The 18,969-nt window shown below is 43.4% G+C and overlaps 1 protein-coding gene across 8 annotated transcripts in view; it reads left to right on the top strand.

The window, feature by feature from the left end:
• Window positions 1–18,969, top strand: part of TTBK1 (tau tubulin kinase 1) — a 121,006-nt gene that overhangs the window by 68,464 nt on the left and 33,573 nt on the right. For all 8 annotated transcript variants that reach the window (XM_030034863.2, XM_030034862.2, XM_030034861.2 and 5 more), the window contains 4 exons: window positions 6,923–7,077; window positions 8,049–8,268; window positions 11,909–12,084; window positions 14,826–15,384. In XM_030034863.2, coding sequence (XP_029890723.1) covers window positions 6,923–7,077; window positions 8,049–8,268; window positions 11,909–12,084; window positions 14,826–15,384 — 1,110 coding nt within the window. The remainder of the gene's footprint in view (window positions 1–6,922; window positions 7,078–8,048; window positions 8,269–11,908; window positions 12,085–14,825; window positions 15,385–18,969) is intronic.

The following is an 18,969-nucleotide window of genomic DNA, read 5'->3' as shown; positions in this document are numbered from 1 at the left end:
GTCCATCTGGTAGTGGGATAGTTTCAGGTATGGTTGGGGAGGTGGCTAGCTTCTCTCCCCAGAGATCCATCTTTTTGCAGTGAGTATCAGAAAAGAAATGGTGCCCTTTGGTCCTGGAAGATTATAGAAATTGGAATGTCTTTGCCTGGGAGCCCATCAGATTCCCTCACCTGGTGGATTGTGAATTGCATTTCACCCAAGAAAAAGTGATCACACCACCTGTGATTGTATAAGACAATGGCTGTCTTGTACACATCCAGAGCAGAGGTGGGAAGATAAGAGCTTTGTACATGGACCTCTTCCTTTCAGATGCAGTTGATACCAGATATTGTCAGAGCATTTGGGAAGGGCTCTCTGTGGACAACCAGTGCCAGTTTGAGACCTCTCATGTTGGCCAAGTTATTGGAAGTCTTTCACCATGGCCTTAGTGTTTTCTCCCCAGGCGTCCCTCTAGGGCTTACAAACATGTATCAGGAATATTCCCTTATCAAAAGGGGACTCCTGCCACTTAAGAGGTGTGCCTAATATTTATTCTCCAATACTGTGTTGGGGATTACAGTGCAGATTAGAAACTTGAGCAAGAGCAACTTGCCATGCCTGAAGTTTATGCATGTGCAGAAGTTTATGCATGTGTGTCTTCCTAGATGAGCCCCAGAGAATTCAAGGCTGGAGCATCTGGACGATCCATAACTGTTTTGGGACCTTTTTCACCTGCTGTTTCAGGGTTGATTGTGATTCATTTCCTGAACCTTGGTCAGGAGAAGGCATTTGACAAGATGTATCATGACCGTTTAATGGGTAATTTCTGCACAATTGGCTGCTTCTCTCTCATTCTATGAGGCATCAGCCCAAAACATGGTACTACAAAATGTGCAATTAAGCTGTATGTCCTCATGGACATTAACATCTTTAATAGAGAAACGTGTTGGGTCTCTTCTTTATCCCACCGGTAGTTTTGATACTCAAAGAGTTGGAATTGCACTTTGTCTTGTGGAAGTTGACGCGCTCTGATGTGACATGGTCTAGACCTGGCACATGGACTGACAAGCCATGCCCTCACCAGCCTACATCTACTGAGTCATGAATCCTTGTCCAGTGCTCGAGGCGGGGGAAAGGTACCACAAGGTTTCCCTAGTTCCCATTGCTGTGCCGCAGTTTGGTTTATCCAGTGTATTTTCTTTACTGCTTATCCCTTTCTGTTGTTAAATCTGGCCCAATAAGAAGCTCAGCAGTCTGAACAGCCCTAAATGGGAAAAGCTGATCCAGTCCATGCTCTGCCCCCATTTCAATACCATTCCTCTGTGACTCTGATAACCTTCCAAGGGGAAATTCTGTATTTCTTCTCACTGGGGTGCTGTGGATCTCTGCTTACCCTGTAGTTGGGGAAGAGGATCTGATCTGCATCTGTAGCCATTGCCTCCTTTCTCTTTCTGGATCCTGGAGAGGTGGAGTGATTGCTGTACAATGCAGCTAGTCTGAATGAAATATACTGCCTTGTGCCTTTCGTGTTACCTCCCAGGGTTCCAGAATGGCCAACATTTCCTTTGTATATGAGGAATTCCCAGTGAGACCTATCCAAACTGCTGGTCTTCCACCACAACTTCCCTATGACTTGAAAGCTTTTTTCCAAGTAAGGCCAACTACAGGCACCATGATAACGGGTTGCTTTCATAGGTCCCTGTCTGCATGTGGTGTAGACCTGTTGGGTGTACTGGAGGTGAGTCCTGTCTGGTACCTTCATGATATGAGCCTAATTTTTAGGTTACAATTAGGTGTACATAACTTTTTTTACCTTGTGCATGGATGACAGACATATGCATTATTCTCAACCAGTAGACAGAAACTGGAATATCTTCCTGAGTCAAGGAAGTCTTATGAGAAGATGTTACTTGGTCATCTACTACCTTTTCCTACGTTCCCTCATCACCTGAGCTCAGCCTTCCCTGAAGTCTCTTCATCTAGCCTCAAACCCCATCAAATGGTTACTCATAAAGTTTTTGAAAAAAATGATAATATTGTTCATGTATGCACATGGTTTGTCATCACTTTCCTTGTTTTTGTGTTCTGTCCAGACACCAAAAGGCTAGGTCTGTTACTGCCAAGAAAATATGGCAAGTCGGCCTCTATCTACACTTAGGTCCATGGTATACAAACTAAAAAATTCTTAATGGAGTGGTGTATACAGGCATAGCTATGGTGGGCTTTATATTCTTGCTGAAGAGGGATGCTTGGCTCGTTATGAAATAACTACTTTTGGAAAGCATGTCCACGTACGTGAAAGGTTAGAAGGAGCCTGGGAAAAGCCAGCATGGATTTATCCAGGACAGAGCATACCTGACCAACCTGACCAGCCTTCTGCGAGGTGACTTCTTCTATGGATGCAGAGAGAGCAGTGAATGGTATCTACCCTGACTTTACACAGTCTCTCATAATGTCTTTGTAGCCAGATTGGAAAGAGATGGTTTGAATAAGTGGACTGCAAGGTTGGTGGCAAATTGTCTGGATTGCTGGGTGTCAGAGGTTTGTGATCAGCAATGCAAAGTTCAGTTGGTGGCTAGCCACTAATGGTATCTCTCCGGATACAGTACTGGAGCTAATAGTATTCAGTGTCTTCCTTAAAGAGCTGGACGATGGGACAGAGGGACAGAGCACACTCTCAGCCAGTTCACAGAAGATACCAGTTCAGGAGAAGCAGCTGATATGCTCAAAAGTAATACTGATACTCAGAGAGACCTTGATGGGCTTACAGGGACCTCATGAGGTTCAGCAAATGCAAATACAAAGTCCTGCACTTGGGATGACATAAACACATGGAACAGTACAGGCTGGGGATCAACTAACTGGCTAGGGAGGAGATCTTCTGCAGACCTGTATGTCGTAGTGGTGACCGTGGAACAGTAGTGTGTCCTTGTGACAAAGCAAACTAACCATATGTTGGGCTGTATTAGGAAAAGTATAGCCAGAAGTGTAAGGGAAGTGATTATTCCCTTCTGTTAGGCACTTGTTAAATCACATCGGGAAAACTGTGTGCAGTACAAGAAAAACATACAAACTGGAGTGAGCCCAGAGGAAGGCTATCAAGATGACTGGGAGCTAGAGCACATGCCGTAAGGGGAGAGGCTGAGAGAAGTGGGTTTCTTTGACCTTAAGAAGGGAAGGATCAAAGGGCATCCTGGTTTTGCCTTTTGCTACCTGTAGGGAAGACCGAGCTAGACTCTTCCAAGGTGCGCAGTGAAAGGATGAGACGCAATGGATGCCATCCACAACAACAAAGGAAATTGCAGTTAGCCATGTGGGAAAAAAGTTATCACCAGGAGGATGTCAAACAGTAGTGGGATCTTCATCCTTGGAGATAGTCAGAATGTAACTTGACAGGGCATTGAGCAAGCTGATCTGACTTTGAAACTGGATCTGACTTGGAAGGTAAGCCCTGCTTTGAGTAGGGGGGGGGGACTAGGTGATCGCCTGAGTTCTCTTGCAACTTAAAGATCTTTTGAGTTCCAGCCCTCTGCATCTGTAACACCTCCCGCCAAGGCTTTTGCTGTGCTCCTTATCTGATATCCTGTGTAACTGAGGGATTGCTTGTCATCTTCCTCCTGGCTCTGCCAAGTTAGCTGTTCTTGGGCCCAGCAGAAGGAAACTCGGTATGGGAGGCTTGCAGTGAGTGGAAACTCTTCTGGTCCCTAATAATATTGTGTCTGCAGGCAGAGGATCCCTAGATAGGATCCAGTAACTCTTTGCATGACTTCTGGGAACATGGTTGTTGTTGGGACTGTTCTGTGCACTTTCCCACTCCACTTTGCTCCTTATAAAGCTTTGACCTTTCATCAGAAGTATGAAGGGTTCAGAGAAAGCTGAGAAGGCTCAAAAAGACCATGGAATAGCTTGAGAATAATGGCAGCTGAGGACAGACACTAATATCCTTCAGCCTGCAAAAGAAGACCCTACAGGGAATACAATAGAGGTCTGTAAAATCCCAAATGGCCTGCAAAGCAAGGGTTACAGAAGAAGAAGTTATAGCAGAAAGTAACAAAAGTTGTTTTGATTGAGTGGGTCCTTGACTGCATGAAGGAATGCTAAGAATAAGATAGCTGAACTTCTAATTTTAGCATGTGATTTCTTACTTCAGACTGCTTAAGTATCAAAGGAGTGGAAGGTGGCAGAAGCAGTACCAATTTTTAAATGGCTTCAGAAGATCCCAGTCCCTGACACTGACACGTACATCACAAAGAATCAGAAACTGTGATAAAGACTGAGCTTAGTGGACAGATGGGTGAGGATGACCTAATGAGCAGAAGTCAGTACGGCTTTTATAAGGGCATCTGTCTACAAATGTATGGAGTTCTTGGAAGGAGTCTTTGAGGATGTGGGGATATTAATTTCTAAAAGTCATTTGACAGTAATCCTTGCCAAAGTAGCAGTTAGAAAGCAAATATAATCCTAAGAATAATTAGAGTAGTATTAGAGGGTAAACAGAGAATACCCTTATACTACAATGTACATCTGTGCGAAGCACACTCTTAAATACTGTGTGTAGTTCCATTCCTGCACCTCAAAAAGGATATCTTGAAATCAGAGAAGTTTTACAGGAGGGTAACAAGGAGGCTAGAGATAGATTCACTTCCAGATATGGAAAGACTAATTAGACTAGAACAGTACACTGAAAAAAAGAGAGGACTGACATGTACATGACATCTTTAAAATCAAAGGCAGAATGGCAAGGAGTGACTGGAGAATGATTGTTTTCTGCTCCTTCTGATATGAAAATGAGGAACTGCCAAATGAAATTAGCAGGTGGCAGGTTTGAGTGAGCAAAGATGGTTCACGTAATTGGTGCATTCTTTGCCATAAGATAGGAGTAGTCTAAAAGCTTATGTATTCAATAAGTAATTAGGCAAATTCATGAGAAGACATCCATGTAAGATTACTAAATACCAGAAATGCATTTACTAAAAGCAAGACTGTGACCCTTCAGTTATTCACATTCAGTTTTGAGCAAGAAATACCCTGCCAACAGCAGCAGCACAACTCCCGTTTCCATCAGAGGTGAAAGGGGGCATCGTGACATGAGGCTAACAAGCAGAAACACAGTCCTATCATATTAAGCTGTCACAACAGTAAAATCCCTTTCAAATCAAAGAAGCTCCTACCATTGCCATATTACGTCCACTCTCTGGAGAGGTGTTACCTGTTCCTTGGTCTGACTGATAGTCAGCTCTAGGAATTCTTTTAATCAAACATAGTGCCACTGCAGGAGTGGAGCACCTAATTCTAGGTCAAAAAAAGGAGGAAAAAGATGGCTCAACTGAAAGCTGCAAATAGGCATTTTACTGGAGTTTGGTGGAAGGTAGTAGGAAATGGCAGGCTCTCCTGGCTGCCTGATCATGCTGATAAACAGAACTGGAATATAAATGTAAACAAATAGGGTGTTTGTTCATGGTAATTTTTATTCACAACTTAGTGCTAATTCTATGTCATAAGCCAAATGTGTTTGTCACCATATTCTCTCTCCATATAGACTTTAGGCTGAATCCTTTAAGTTCTGCATTATTTAACTGAATAATTTTATTAGAAATGCAGGACCTCACATATGGCTGTGTTGCCCTATAGCATCCATTTTCCCTTTGACAGCAGAATGTCAGATTTTCCTGCATAACGCATTGATGCACAGAGCACTGTTGCCAGTAGCTTCATTCTCTCCTAAAGAATATCTGTTCTTAGAAAGCAACAAGCATAAACCATGTCAGCGTGAGCATTTGTACTTGCTATCTTATAAAGAAAATTGTATCATCCTTTTTCCAGTTTTATTTTCTTCTGCAGCCAAATGTGGCAGGCCACATTGTTGTACTGGTTTTGGCTGGGATAGAGTTAATTTTCTTAGTAGCTGGTTTTGGATTTAGTGTGAGAATAAGGTTGATAACACACTGATGTTTTAGTTGTTGCTAAGTAGCGCTTATCCTAAGTTAAGGATTTTTCAGTTTCCCATGCTCTGCCAGCAAGCAGGTACACAAGAAGCTTGTGGGAGGGAGCACGGTCAGGACAGCTGACCCGAACTAGCCAAAGGGATATTCCATATCATAGAACATCATGCACAGTATATAAACTGGGGGGAGTTGGCCGGGAGGGGCCGATCGCTGCTCAGGGACTGGCTGGGGATCGGTCAGTGGGTGGTGAGCAATTGCATTGTGCATCACTTGTTTTTCTTGGGTTTGTTTTTTTATTTTATTTTATTATATTATATTCCTTTTCACTACTATTATTATATTTTTTATTATTATTGTTAGTATTACATTTAATTTTACTTTAATTATTAAATCATTCTTATCTCAACCCACAAGTTTTACTTTTTTTCTGATTCTCCTCCCCATCCCACTGGGAGGAGGGGGACTGACTGAGCAGCTGTGGGATGCCTAGTTGCTGGCTGGGCTTAAACCATGACAACTGTGCATAAGCATATCATAGGGCTTCTGACCAAGCTGCATTTAAGCCAGACACTGCAACGAGTCTGCATCCTAGGACTGCGTTTTCCTGTTTTGTTTACATCTTCTGGCAGCCCTTGAACTCTACATATCAAATGTGCTGTTCTGCATATGTCTAATTTACAGGAAAGCTGAACTGAAGTTAAGGCTTTAGACTTAAAGTAACAAGCCAACGGCAAGATTTCATCAAATCAGTAGATTTATAGATTTTTTAGATTTAAAGAAAATTTTCTGTAGATTTAAAGAAACTTCAGTTACCAAGCCAAAACCAGCCTGAGAAACAACTGATATGATTTTATGACATTTGCTTTCATTTCTTGGTACCTTTTATAGGTAAGATGGAGATTAGAAGCTGCACTTGGTCCTCATGCTCATACCTCAGATTTTTTGTGAGAGCCACCCTCAGCTACTTAACAGAAATTGTTTTTGTAAATTTATTCCAGCTAATCATGTCCGTTTTCGAGAACAGCATGAAGGAAAGAGGCATCACTGAAAATGAAGCCTTTGACTGGGAGAAGGCTGGTACAGATATCTTGTTGTCCACTAGCACCTCTACTCCACCACAGCAAAACACTAGGCAAACAGCAGCCATGTTTGGGTGAGTATTGCGGTTGTGCCAGTCGGACTATGGACATCTTCAACAAAAAGCTCAGGAACAAGTTCATTTTTGAAAGATTTCAAGGCCATTATGATCCTGGGAAGTTGGAGCTGCATGGCAGACACTACTTGATTTGACTTTATGTATATTAACATACATTTAAGGTGGTGGAACCCAGTTTCAGACCCTCGCTGTCCTGATGAAAACACATTTTCTATTGGGGATGAGTGTGTGGGTTGGAGTCGCATTAAGGGATGTCTTGAGACTTTTGGCCAGGATTGATGGAGCCCGTATGCTTGTATATTTTGCATATTATATGGTATACATGGCTGGAGCTTCTGTGGTAGTACCTGGTGTGAGGCAGTTGTTGCCTTGCTGTGGGGTGGGTTTGTGATTGATAGTGAGCTGAACACAGCAGAGGGCACGCACTCGTCACACCTCGAACGCAGCTCCTCGACCTTTACAGGGTATTTCATGCGCTGGTGCAAAGGTGCACCAAGCTTGGTGCTCAGAGTTGGAAATGAGTCCAAACAAAAGTTGATAAGGCTTAGTGCACTGGTCTGTTTTGGTGCTTTTGAGGGGGCTGACATTAAGGGATAACAATAATCCTTAGTAATACTATAGAAGAGAAAAGCTTAGTGTTATAGAAGGTAAAAGGTATAAGGCCTATTAAGCCTCATTTGCTTGTGCAAAGAGGGGAAGTTACTTCTAAGATAAATATTGTGTAATGGGCACTTCTGGAGAAGTTCCCATGATGCTTTTACTGATCCATCCCACTGTCTTTGTGACTGCATGTTAGGTGGAATCCGCCTGTTCTGTTTCAGGTTGTCATATCTGGGATAATGCTGCAATGCCTGTTTTTTCAACCTGGTAATACCCTAAAAGCTGCTAAGGAATTTCTGTGGGGCGGTGTGAGAGGCCTCCTTCTTTAAGCACTGATAATTTTACCTTTCTTCTTGTCTCTTCCATAGGGTGGTTAATGTCACTCCGGTACCTGGGGACTTGCTTCGTGAGAACACTGAGGATGTCCTACAGGGTGAACATCTAAGTGATCAAGAGAATGCTCCTCCCATCCTATCAGGCCGGCCGGCGGAAGGTCTTGGTCAGACTCCAAACACCGCTTTCAATGAGGCTGAAGTTTGGGAAGAGACAGATGTGAATCGCAACAAACTCAGGATCAGCATCAGCAAAGTAAAGAACATTTATTTATTTCCTGTAGCTGTTGGTATTTAGGGGTATGGATTCATAGACTACTAGAAGCCGCATGGAGTCACTGATGTAGCATCCTATATAGTGCAACCCGAAAAGCACTGTGGAATTTCCCTGTGGAAATGGGAAATTACAGACAATTTTCTCACAGAGTAAAAGCCATTGGGATTAATTTGGATCTTTATGCAAATGGCATTTTGGGGGCCAATAATGCTAGAGTGAATCTTCCATACAATTATTATATCATTATCTAGGATCTTGATATTTCAATCAATGGAATTCTAGTTCTTACATAGCTGATACAGTATTAGAAATGTCCCAGGTTTGGAAATTATAAGGCAAAATTTTATTGTGTCCTAATCTCTTGGGAAAATAAATTTCATCAGAGATGTCTTCATAAGCCGTATTTTTCTACATCTGAAATCATCACTAATTTTTCTCTTCCAATTTTTTAACTTTCCTTTCTAAGGGTAGCACGATCTATAAGGAGCATCTAATGATGGTTTCACCCCTGTGAAGAGTGAGAGAAACTATCACTTAATATTCTTATATTTCTGCATTCCAAGATCACATTAGACTTTTTAGCTTGCATAAAGTGTATACTTAGTTGGTTTTCCTCGTAATCCCTAAGATGTTTCTGAGTCCTTTCTTGTAAATGTTACCTAATTTCCTGGAGGCATTCCCACTGAATGATGATTCCATAGTAAATGTTAAGTATGAGAATCTAGCAGTTAGTTTATTTATTAGATCAACTTACATATTGTAAGTAAATTAGTATTTGTTGTGTTGATCTCAATTCTTATTTAAAAATCAGAATGTCACATGGCATGACATCAGATACATACAGAATCTGTTAGCAGAGAAACCTTCATCAAACAGACTTAAAATATTATCAGGGCATATCAGATTCACTTCACAAACCTGACTTTAATGGACATTTGTGGACTAGCATGTTCAATCTACCAGTCTTCTGGGTCTGACCAGAATTCACTTCAGTCTCTACTGGCACAAAGTTAGTCCTTCTTTCAGGACTGTAGATATCTCCACTGTCCTTAGTCTTATTAGAAAACATTATTCATGGCCAAGAAATAATCTCATCTAACTTGCTTAAAATTCTCCAGTGCAAATAATTTGGATCAACGTGTTATCTGTATGGAACACTACCAGTGGCATTCCCCAATACTGAGAATTATAAACCAAGTTCAGATCGCTTCTTCATCTCTCACTGGTAAACTGCGTGTATTCCCCGAAGTTCTCATTCGAAGGCACTTGAAATAAGAAAAGCCTGGTAGAGTGGGACAGTTCTGTTTCCACAACATACAAAAAAAAGAGTATTACAGAAAAATCCTGGTAACTCCTATGTGTTTTTCTGTTCCTTTGAACCACCAGGTGCCTTGACGCTCTTCAGTCAGACTGAGATGTGCACAAGGGAGTCCTAAACATCCTTTTCGTGTGCTAGTTGTACATCATGTCTTAGGTACCCAGCGCTGTCATTCACAAGCCCTGTCATAACAGCAGCTAGAGGCAGGAGAGGTTTCTGCAAGATCCACAGCATGACCAGGTGACTGTCCTGCCGAGGGATATGCTATTTCTCGCCGGTTTACTGGCAAAGGAGCTTAGGGGGTTAGTCAGCGTGGCAATGAGCACTTCAGTTCTGACAAGCTTAGGAGCTACGCAGAAGTCTATGGAAATAGAGCCCAGGGCATCGTGCTCTCCAAAGCTGAAGAAGTCTGTCCTTTCTCTCTGTGAGGGTTGTTATCTTTAGTCTGACTCTTGCCTGTCCTTTTGCTCTGCTAGGTTTATTATCTTTAGTCTGACTGTTCTCTGAGAGAGAATCAGTTTTTGTTTAAGTCACAGTCACCACATGGAGGAAAAAAAGGAGGCTGCAGACTTGATATGTAAGGGCACAGCTTCACCTCTGCTTGTTATCTCAGGCATCCCTTGTGTCTTCAGAACCACAAGGGCAGCTGGTGTGTAAAACACCCTTCTGCTATTCACAGCTTCACCATCCTTCATCTTCCAGTCTTGTAGCACTAGAAGTAACTCTGGCTCTCCCTGTCTTGCTCTTTGTATTTAGGTGATGAGTAGATCTTGCTATGTTTTTTCTCCCCAATACCTCTCTAAGGTCATCTTTATTTCTCTGTTCACACAGTTCAGACCTCCTTCTGTCCCACTTCTCCCATTTCTATGCTAAGGACAGTTTCCTTGCTTACTGCCACTGACCTTTCTGGTTCTCGTTCCTCCACTGGATCAAAGTTCTCATTCTGTATTTTTTCAGAAGCCTCTTCCCTCTCTCCCACACCATCCCCCAATTCTCTGCTCTTGGATCTTACCAAGTTGCCTGTTACCCTACAGTTACATCAGCACTTTGCTCCTTTCACAAACGCATTTGACCTTCCTTTGTCACTAACCTTCTGCTGGCCTGAATGGATTACAGATTAAATCATTATCATCTATTCTGCTTTTCCTGTAATGCCTGAAAGTTCTCCTCCACTCTCCCTAGCTGCAAAGGCTCATTAGTTATGCATTCCAAACCCAGCCTGGATGGTTTAGATCTGCTAATTTATGGACACTGACTGACTTGCCGTAAACACAGTACACACACAAAGGCAACTGTCTTGATCAGCAGCATTTTACTGAGAAGCCTGCTTACATTCAGAGCCTCTGGCATTAATAGAGGACAATTGAATAGAGGGCATGTTGCAGAGAAGGGTAAACACTCACCATACTAGGAACTTGCGCTGGCACCTCAATGCACATCCGCACGGCATAGCAGCTGATGTTGCATGGCTGACAGCACAACAGGGTTGAATGCAAATCCTAGACTGCTGCTGTAGCCCTTGGACCATTCTGCCTCTACGCTTTTGCCTAAGCAGGTCTCCTCTTCCAAGGGGAAGCAGCACAGTGGAAGGCAGAAGGCAGCTGCGTTACAGTCACCTACTTTGCTCCTTTGACTGCTGCTAAATTAAAAAAAAAAAAAAAAAATCAGATTCACTAAGGCCATATGAAAACAGAAAATATGTACTGGTAGAGTATGAACAGTCAATGCTCACAAGTGTCCACGAGCATGTTCAGGTACCTGCATGACCTTGGGTCTGTGGAAGGCTCTTACAGATGTTGTGGTTGAGTATATGTCCTGGAGGACTTTGTTTAGAGGACCAAGACTTCAAAACAAAACAAAAGAGAAAACCCCAAACCACCCTGGGAATTAGGAGATGGCTTAGTCATATCAAGTTCATCAGAAGTAAAAGTACGTACATTGCAATATAATGCATGGACACTGCAGAGACAAATATTGACATAGATGAGCAGTTACGGTTTGTGTATGCAGTAGGTTTGCCCATGATAACTCCTTTGGATCAACTGTTCAGGGTAACTGAAATGCAAAGGCCACCTTGTAAAGATGTTTAAATATTTGAATCAATTTAAAATCCATACTTTGTTTTAATACTAGGTAATTGCCAGGGCATATGGCCCCTTGCATTCCTTCAAACATCGCTTGTGTAGATTGTGAAAATGCAGCTGAATCTGTATCCTTGAAGAAAGCACAGAGCAACAGTGAGGGATGGGAAAACAATGTCTTTGGACAGATTTTGAGGTTCTCTGTGTTTACCCCCTACAGACTCAGTGCATGGTGGAAGAGGAGCAGAGAAATGGTGTCTGCCCCAGTTCCCCTGTCCGAGTGCCTCCGGAGTCCCCTACTGCACAAGTGCGCTCCCTAAGATACCGCCGTGTGAACAGCCCTGAGTCAGAACGCCTCTCCACTGCTGATGGCAAAGCAGATCTACATGAAAGAAGGTTTGCTCACCCTCTGTAGCCTCCTACTGCTTTTAGCAGTGTCTTGTGGATTGACTGTTGAGACCAACCTAATCATTAGATCAGCAGGCACTGGAAGTTCATTTGGGGGTGGAGGTGTTCATGAGCTTTATGATCTTTCTGACGAGACACTCGTGTCTGTTAATAAGGAGAGTTAGTGGGAATGATTCTCATCCTGTGCCTGGATGGGAAGAACTCCACAGATGGAAGGAGGGACATTTGTCAGAGGGAAGGCAAAGCATCAGGTCAGAGATAATGTAAACAGTCACAAAGCTTTTGGCTGGCCTGAGGTGGGAGGGAAGAATGGATCTTGTTAGGATACATACAGGGATGCATGTATTCTGGGAGCTAGCTGGCAGATCCTGATCTGGTGGGTTTCATTATTTTGTTACTTTTCATTAACAGTAAAAATAGTATTCATTTCTCAGCATATAGCATTGTGCTTGTTTGCACGTGAAAAGTACATGTTACACCCTAATTTTGAGGGTAATAGAAATACCTTCTCTCAGATCCACAGCAAAGAAATAAACAAAAAACAGGAATAATAAAAATAATGGAAAGAAGCTTTTTAAAGTGTTGCGTGCTGGAGAACACGTGTTACAAGACATAAGCCCTTCGTGCTGGTAACCCCGTTCACATCCTTTGTTACTCTGTCTTCCTCTTCCCATTGAAAGTCAGGGCATGGACTGTGGTTGCAGGACGTGCCGGTGAAATGGCCCCTCTAAAAGAGGTAGGAGAGAGACAGGCCTTCTTCTCAGAGAAAATCTGACAGACTTCAACCAAGAGGAACAGTCACGGGGAGACGGTAGCTGAAAATGAAGAAGGATCAAAAAGAACTAGAGAGAGGATGAGCCCCTAGCACTACCCCCAGTTTATTAGGTACTGTTTTATTCTGGGTGGCTGGGGGAAGCTGTAATGCTTCTCTGTAATTCAGGAAAGATTGTTTGTGTTGCTGTTAATAATTTAGGGTTTGAATAACAATTCTTGGTTCTTGCTACCTCTTCTTTTGCTTGCTCAGAAGAAAAGCTCTTTAAAATAGGAAGGAAAAAAAGCTATATATAATAGTCAGCAACACTAGCCCTGTATATTCACTGAATGCTTTTAACTCCTTCCTTTATTTCTCCCACTCTTCCTTGTCTACTCAGCATCATGCTAACTTAATATAGAAAATGAGCATTACCCAAACACATCCCTTTCTCCTGCCTTCTTCCCTCAACTCCTGTTTTTAAAATCAAGATCTTTTTTCATCTTCCAAGTAGCTTGCACCAAGTATGGTGCATATATAATTCCACTCTGCCACACAATCTTCTTTTTATTCTGTTTTTGTCTTTTTACAACACAGACCTGAGTCCCAGCAGTGGGAAATTCTTCTGGCTTTCTGCAGTAAATTCTTCCACTCCCAGAGTCTCTCCTCTGCTGGGGAATAGATGAAGACATTGGCTAAATCCAGAGTTTCTTTTATTTTTTAGCAACAGCTGTTTAAAATCCAGTTCTTCACACACAGAGTGTAGGCCATTTTGCATTCTTACTTTGCATACTTAGTGTTCCGTATTCACAGTCATACATTTTTAAGACTTTGACAAATACAGCCTTATTTCTTTCAGATCCATCAAACAGCTTTTGCTGAGATCTTTGTTTTTGCTCACAACTTTCTCTACATCAACCTCTCATGCACGTCCTTCTCTAATTCCCCTTTCCTCATCAAAAATTTTTCATTCTTGCTTGTAATTCTTTCCATCTCAGCTTTGACCTTCCGCTGTGTTAAAGATACCCCGTTTTGCTTACCAACCCTCACCCAATGGTCAGTCACTTCTCTGTTTCCCCTCATGCATGGGAGGCTTTTCCCAGAAGAGTCTGCAAGGCTCCCGTATGGTCCTGGCTGAAATCCTTTTGTAAAACACACTGCGGCTGTCTTTTTCTGGGCAGCGGACGCTCTGGCTTTGTGCAGCAAGCTGCTAGCCTCTGTGATAGACAGAGAAGCAAAGCAAGCAGCAGGTGCAGGCCAAATGAGAAGCATGGATCGTAACACCATGGAGCAGAAAGACAGAAGTGCCACTGGCTTTTCCAGCTGAGATGCTGCCAGGGCCATTGGGGCACAGGTTGCTTCCAGAGCCTCTTTGAAAGGTATTTCTGCATGGCTGCAGAAGCTGCTGCTATTTAGACCGCGAGCCACTGAACATTCATTATAGTACCCTTTGTAAAAGGATACTTGCCATATTTCCTTCCTGCTCCTCCAAAGTATTTTGGGGTCATCTATGCACAATGGGATCAAAGATTCTTGCTGGCTTCGAAGAACTCATGTGGCCGCCTTAGAGATAGCACAGTGCAGCTGAAGAGATTATAGGAGCCCAGCAGAGACACTGTTAAGTCAGATAGTAAATTTAGGATTTAGGGGTGTTTTGGTTGGTTTTGGTTTTTTTCACAAACCAGTAGAACTTAACAAAGGGGAAAGTGTATATCGGTGTTGTTGGGGGAAACTGTTTATCATCCTGTCATCTACAAAGAATAGAGATGCTGAATTGGCTGTCATACTGAACCACTTTAGGGGGAACATCTTTATGCTATTGTAGGTTCTAAAGAAATACTTTTGCTTAAGCTTGTCTTTCTGAAGTGTACCAAGAAATGAGTGAGATAGACTATACAGGTTTTCTCTCAACTTTTATGATCCCTAACTTTGAGCACGAACCTGATGTATTTTTAATGGTTTCGTGTTCTGTCTTTAGATCTCGAATGGATTTACCTGGCTCTCCATCACGGCTTGTATGCTCCTCCCAGCCAGCCCAGATGCTGTCCATTGATACTGGCCAGGCTGACCGGCAGGCAAGTGGTCGGATGGATGTGTCTGCTTCGGTGGAACATGAAGCCCTCAGCAATGCTTTCCGTTCAGTGCCACTCGCAGAGGAGGAGGACTTTGATAGCAAGGAGTGGGTTATCATTGACAAGGAGACAGAGCTGAAGGACTTTCACCCAGGTGCTGAGCCAAGCACCTCTGGAACCACGGATGAGGAGCCTGAGGAACTAAGACCTATTGAAGAGGGTGAGGAGAGAAGGCGCTTGGGGGCAGATGCTGCAGTCAGGCCGAAGACGCATGATGGGCGAAGTCGGGGTATGCAGCCTGTGACTGAGGAGGACAGTTCCCACAGACACGAAGGACCTTCTCAAACAGTATCTGACAGTAAACACGAACAGCAAACGGGAAGTCCAGCCCACTCCCCCCTACATTCAGCACCAGCTATCCGACAAAGGAGACGAGAATCTGAACCTACTGGTCCTCAGAGACAGGTAAGATCCCTGGGTCTGTATCTTGTTGCCTAGCATAGCATCATCTTAGGAAACCTCAGCTGTGCTGGAGAATTCTGTGATTCCAAGCATGGATGCTCTTGTGAAACTCTTTCTGACAGTGCTTGCAAATGTTGTGAACACCTTAAATGTGCTCCCTATAGCTAGTAACGTTGTCCCCTGCCAAGGACACGCTGTTATCAAGGTCTTTCATCCGTTTTGGTACAGGGACAAGAGGAGAGCACAGCTGTGGTTGTGAGTATCTTTAATCAGTTCTCTTATTGCTCTCCCACAGTGTTTTGTTAATAACCGCTTAGTTGTATGGAGATGTCGCTAGCAAATCTTCTCCACATAGTTTCTCAGCAGCAACAGCAGTGTATGGCAAGAGAACGCCCTCTGACCTAATCGCACACCAGCACTGGGCAGGCCTGCAGCAATGCAAATCATAAAATAACTCCCTGAAATTAAACTTTCTTCTAAATACCTAATAAAAAGCTCAGAGTAACCAGCACACACATCCCGACAAACTTACTTCAGTGACTGGCATTGTTGTTACCAGGTATTTACTCACAGAAATGTTCTTTACCTACTGTGTTTTTTCCAGATAGTTGTAGAGGGCTTTTTAATTTTGGTTTTGCTTTTTTCTGTGGTCCTCTGACGATACAAAGAAGTTCAGTTTTTAGTGGGAGATAATTTATTAGATTACCTGGAAAAACATGATATAGTGTTAGGCTCAGAGTTCCTCTGTCATATCTAATCTTCATTTCTCAGACATTCAGAAGAAGGCTGTCCCAGAGCGTTCACTGCAAGAGACAATAGAATTGTTCTCCTGAGGGCTTTTTCTATTTTTATGTTAATGAAGATCTCTCATGCATGTGGGATCCTTACGTGCAGCAAAGAGCAGGAGAGTCTCGGGTCATGGACACAGTGATACTCTCCTACAGCAGGCACTCATGCAGTCGCTTGTTCCCCTCCGGAAGATGGTAACTCCATCTCCCATTTCCTCTTGAGCTTATTCTCTAAGGGAGTGTTCACTGGACTGGAGCATGTTAAAAGAACATCCCTCCATTCAGGCCTTGCCCAGATTCCTCTCTTCTCTGGATCCTGGAGAGGTACAAGAAAAAAAGGACTGTTAGTTTTGGCAGCAAAACATGAAGGATACAAGAAACTATATAAAAAGAATCAAACCAAATCCTTGCCTGCCAGGCAAGATGTTCCTTACTAAGGTGTATGAAGCTGCAGTATTTACAGGAAGGATAGAAGTACTGACAGCAGGCACTAGTGGGACTGTCCTGCTGAGCACGGGATAGTAGCAGTCCATGCTTCTCACGGAGACTGTGTCCAGTTGCAAGGTTCCTAGGTAGTGTTTGCTGCATAAAGCCAATATGTTGAATGCCCCAGATGTCTAGAGATTGCATAGGCAAGGTTGGCAGAGTTGGAAGGATCTGTGTCTGAATTTGCTCTGTCTGTACACTTATTGGGCTGGTCAGTGCAAGATGTGCAAGATGTGCGAGATGCGATGAACATGGCAAGAGCCGGCTGGTAAGAACCAGCTGTAAGAGCCAGCAGGGACACTTCACTGACTTATTTAGCATAGCTAAAGAAGGCTGGAGGTGCCTGCTTGGCCACAGCATGTTATACTGCTATGTGAAATGACTGGGGGAGTGGAGCGTGATGCAGTATGAAGGCTGCTTATCACTGCACAGTGATACTTAAAAAGCAGGCAAAACAGGTAGATTAATGCAATTGTGGGTGATCACTGCTAATACAGTAGAGAACCTTGGTTCTCCAGGGGACTGTGCATTTTTTTGCTCCTGTGCTCTGAAATAGCCTTTAGTTACTCCTGGGCCTAGCTTTGTGCATACAGACCAACACTGGACTTCTTTGGCTGGCCAGGAATTAGCTGTGCTTCCTTTGATGTCTGGACCCTTCAGTTGCCTCTATATACACAGCTTTGCAGTGACATTCATGTTTTTCCATTTGCTGTCACAAAACCAACTGCTAACTCTCAAAGGGAAAATGACTTGGTGTCTCAAGGAAAGCAGAAGCCTGTTCTCCTTAGGTACAGCAGAGATGGAGGGACAGTTGGTTGGGATGCTAATAAGAAGGTGACCAAGGACTTAACTAATGAAAATACTGAAGGCCTCACTAGCATTGACAGATGTTTCCTGTAGCTCAGGCTTGGGCTTCCTCTGGGTTTGATTGAAACTGTGATTAGATATTGTGTGTGTGTGTGTGTGTGTGAGAATAAATCTTCCTTATCTTTGAATATGAACTGAGCCTTTTAAGATAGGTAAAAATGTCACTAAATGCAGAACTACCATGACTAAGGTCATAGGCCTTGTTGTACCGATTTGGGACCTCATTCTGGTCTCCCGAAAACTGGTGATCATCCATTGGTGTCAGTAAAGTACTGAGAACAAATGGGTAATCCCTGCTCTAATGCTTTCTTCTGTTCCTCCATTCTCTGGCTCCAATATATAAGCCATTACTTGTTACTGGCAAAAAGACAGTGACCTCTGGATTATCAATCACAGCGTGGCTGAGGTTGGAAGGGATCTCTGGAGATCATCTAGTCCCATCCTGTCCTCCAAGATGGATCAACTAGAGCAGGTTGCTCAGGACAGTGTCCGATCAGAATATCTCTGAGGATGGAGACTCCACAACCTCTCTGGGCAACCTGTTCCAGTGTTCAATCACCCTTACGGTAAAAAAACTTTTCCTTCTGTTTAAATGGAATTTCCTGTATTTCAATTTCAGCCCATTTCTTCTTGTCCTTTCACTGGGCACCACTAAGAAGAGTCTGGATCCATCTTCTTTTTCCCATCAGGTATTTATAAACGTCGATAAGAACCCCCCTGAGTCTTCTCTTCTCCAGACTAAACAGTCCCAGCTTTCTCAGCCTTTCCTCAAATGAGAGGTGCTCCAGTCCCTTCATCATCTTTGTGACCCTTCGCTGGACTATCTCTATGTCTCTCTTGTACTGGGCAGCCCAGAACTGGAACATGGCACTCCAAGTGTGGCCTTACCAGTGCTGAGTAGAGGGGAAGGACCACCTCCCTCAACCTGCTGGCAACACTCCTCCTAATGCAGCCCAGAAGGCTGTTGGCCCTTTTTGCCACAAAGGCACCTTGCTGGCTTGTGTTCAGCTTAATGTCCACCAGGACCTCCAGGTACTTCTCTGTCAAACTGCTTTCCAGACAGTTGGCCCCTAGTGTGTGCTGTTCCTCCCCAGCTGCAGGACTTTGCACTTTCCCTTTGTTGAACTTCATGAAATTCCTTTTTGCCCATTTCACCAGCCCGTCCAGGCACCTCTGAATACCAGCACAACCATCTGGTGTGTCAGTCACTCCTCCCAGTTTTGTATCATCTCTGAACCAGGTCATTAACGAAGCTGTTAAACAGTAGTGGCCCCAGTATCGACCCCTGGCTACACCACTAGTGACTGGCCTCCGGCTGGAATTTGTTTCCCGAAGCACAATGCTTTGAGCCCAGCTCAGTCAGTTTTCAGTCCAACTCACTGCTTATCTAGCCCATATTTCATCATTTTGTCTATGAGGATGTTATGGGAGACAGTGTCAAAAACTT

The sequence above is a fragment of the Aquila chrysaetos genome, chromosome 13, assembly GCF_900496995.4.
Source record: "Aquila chrysaetos chrysaetos chromosome 13, bAquChr1.4, whole genome shotgun sequence".
Taxonomy (NCBI): Eukaryota; Metazoa; Chordata; class Aves; order Accipitriformes; family Accipitridae; genus Aquila; species Aquila chrysaetos.
This window is presented reverse-complemented; position numbering and strand designations above follow the sequence as displayed.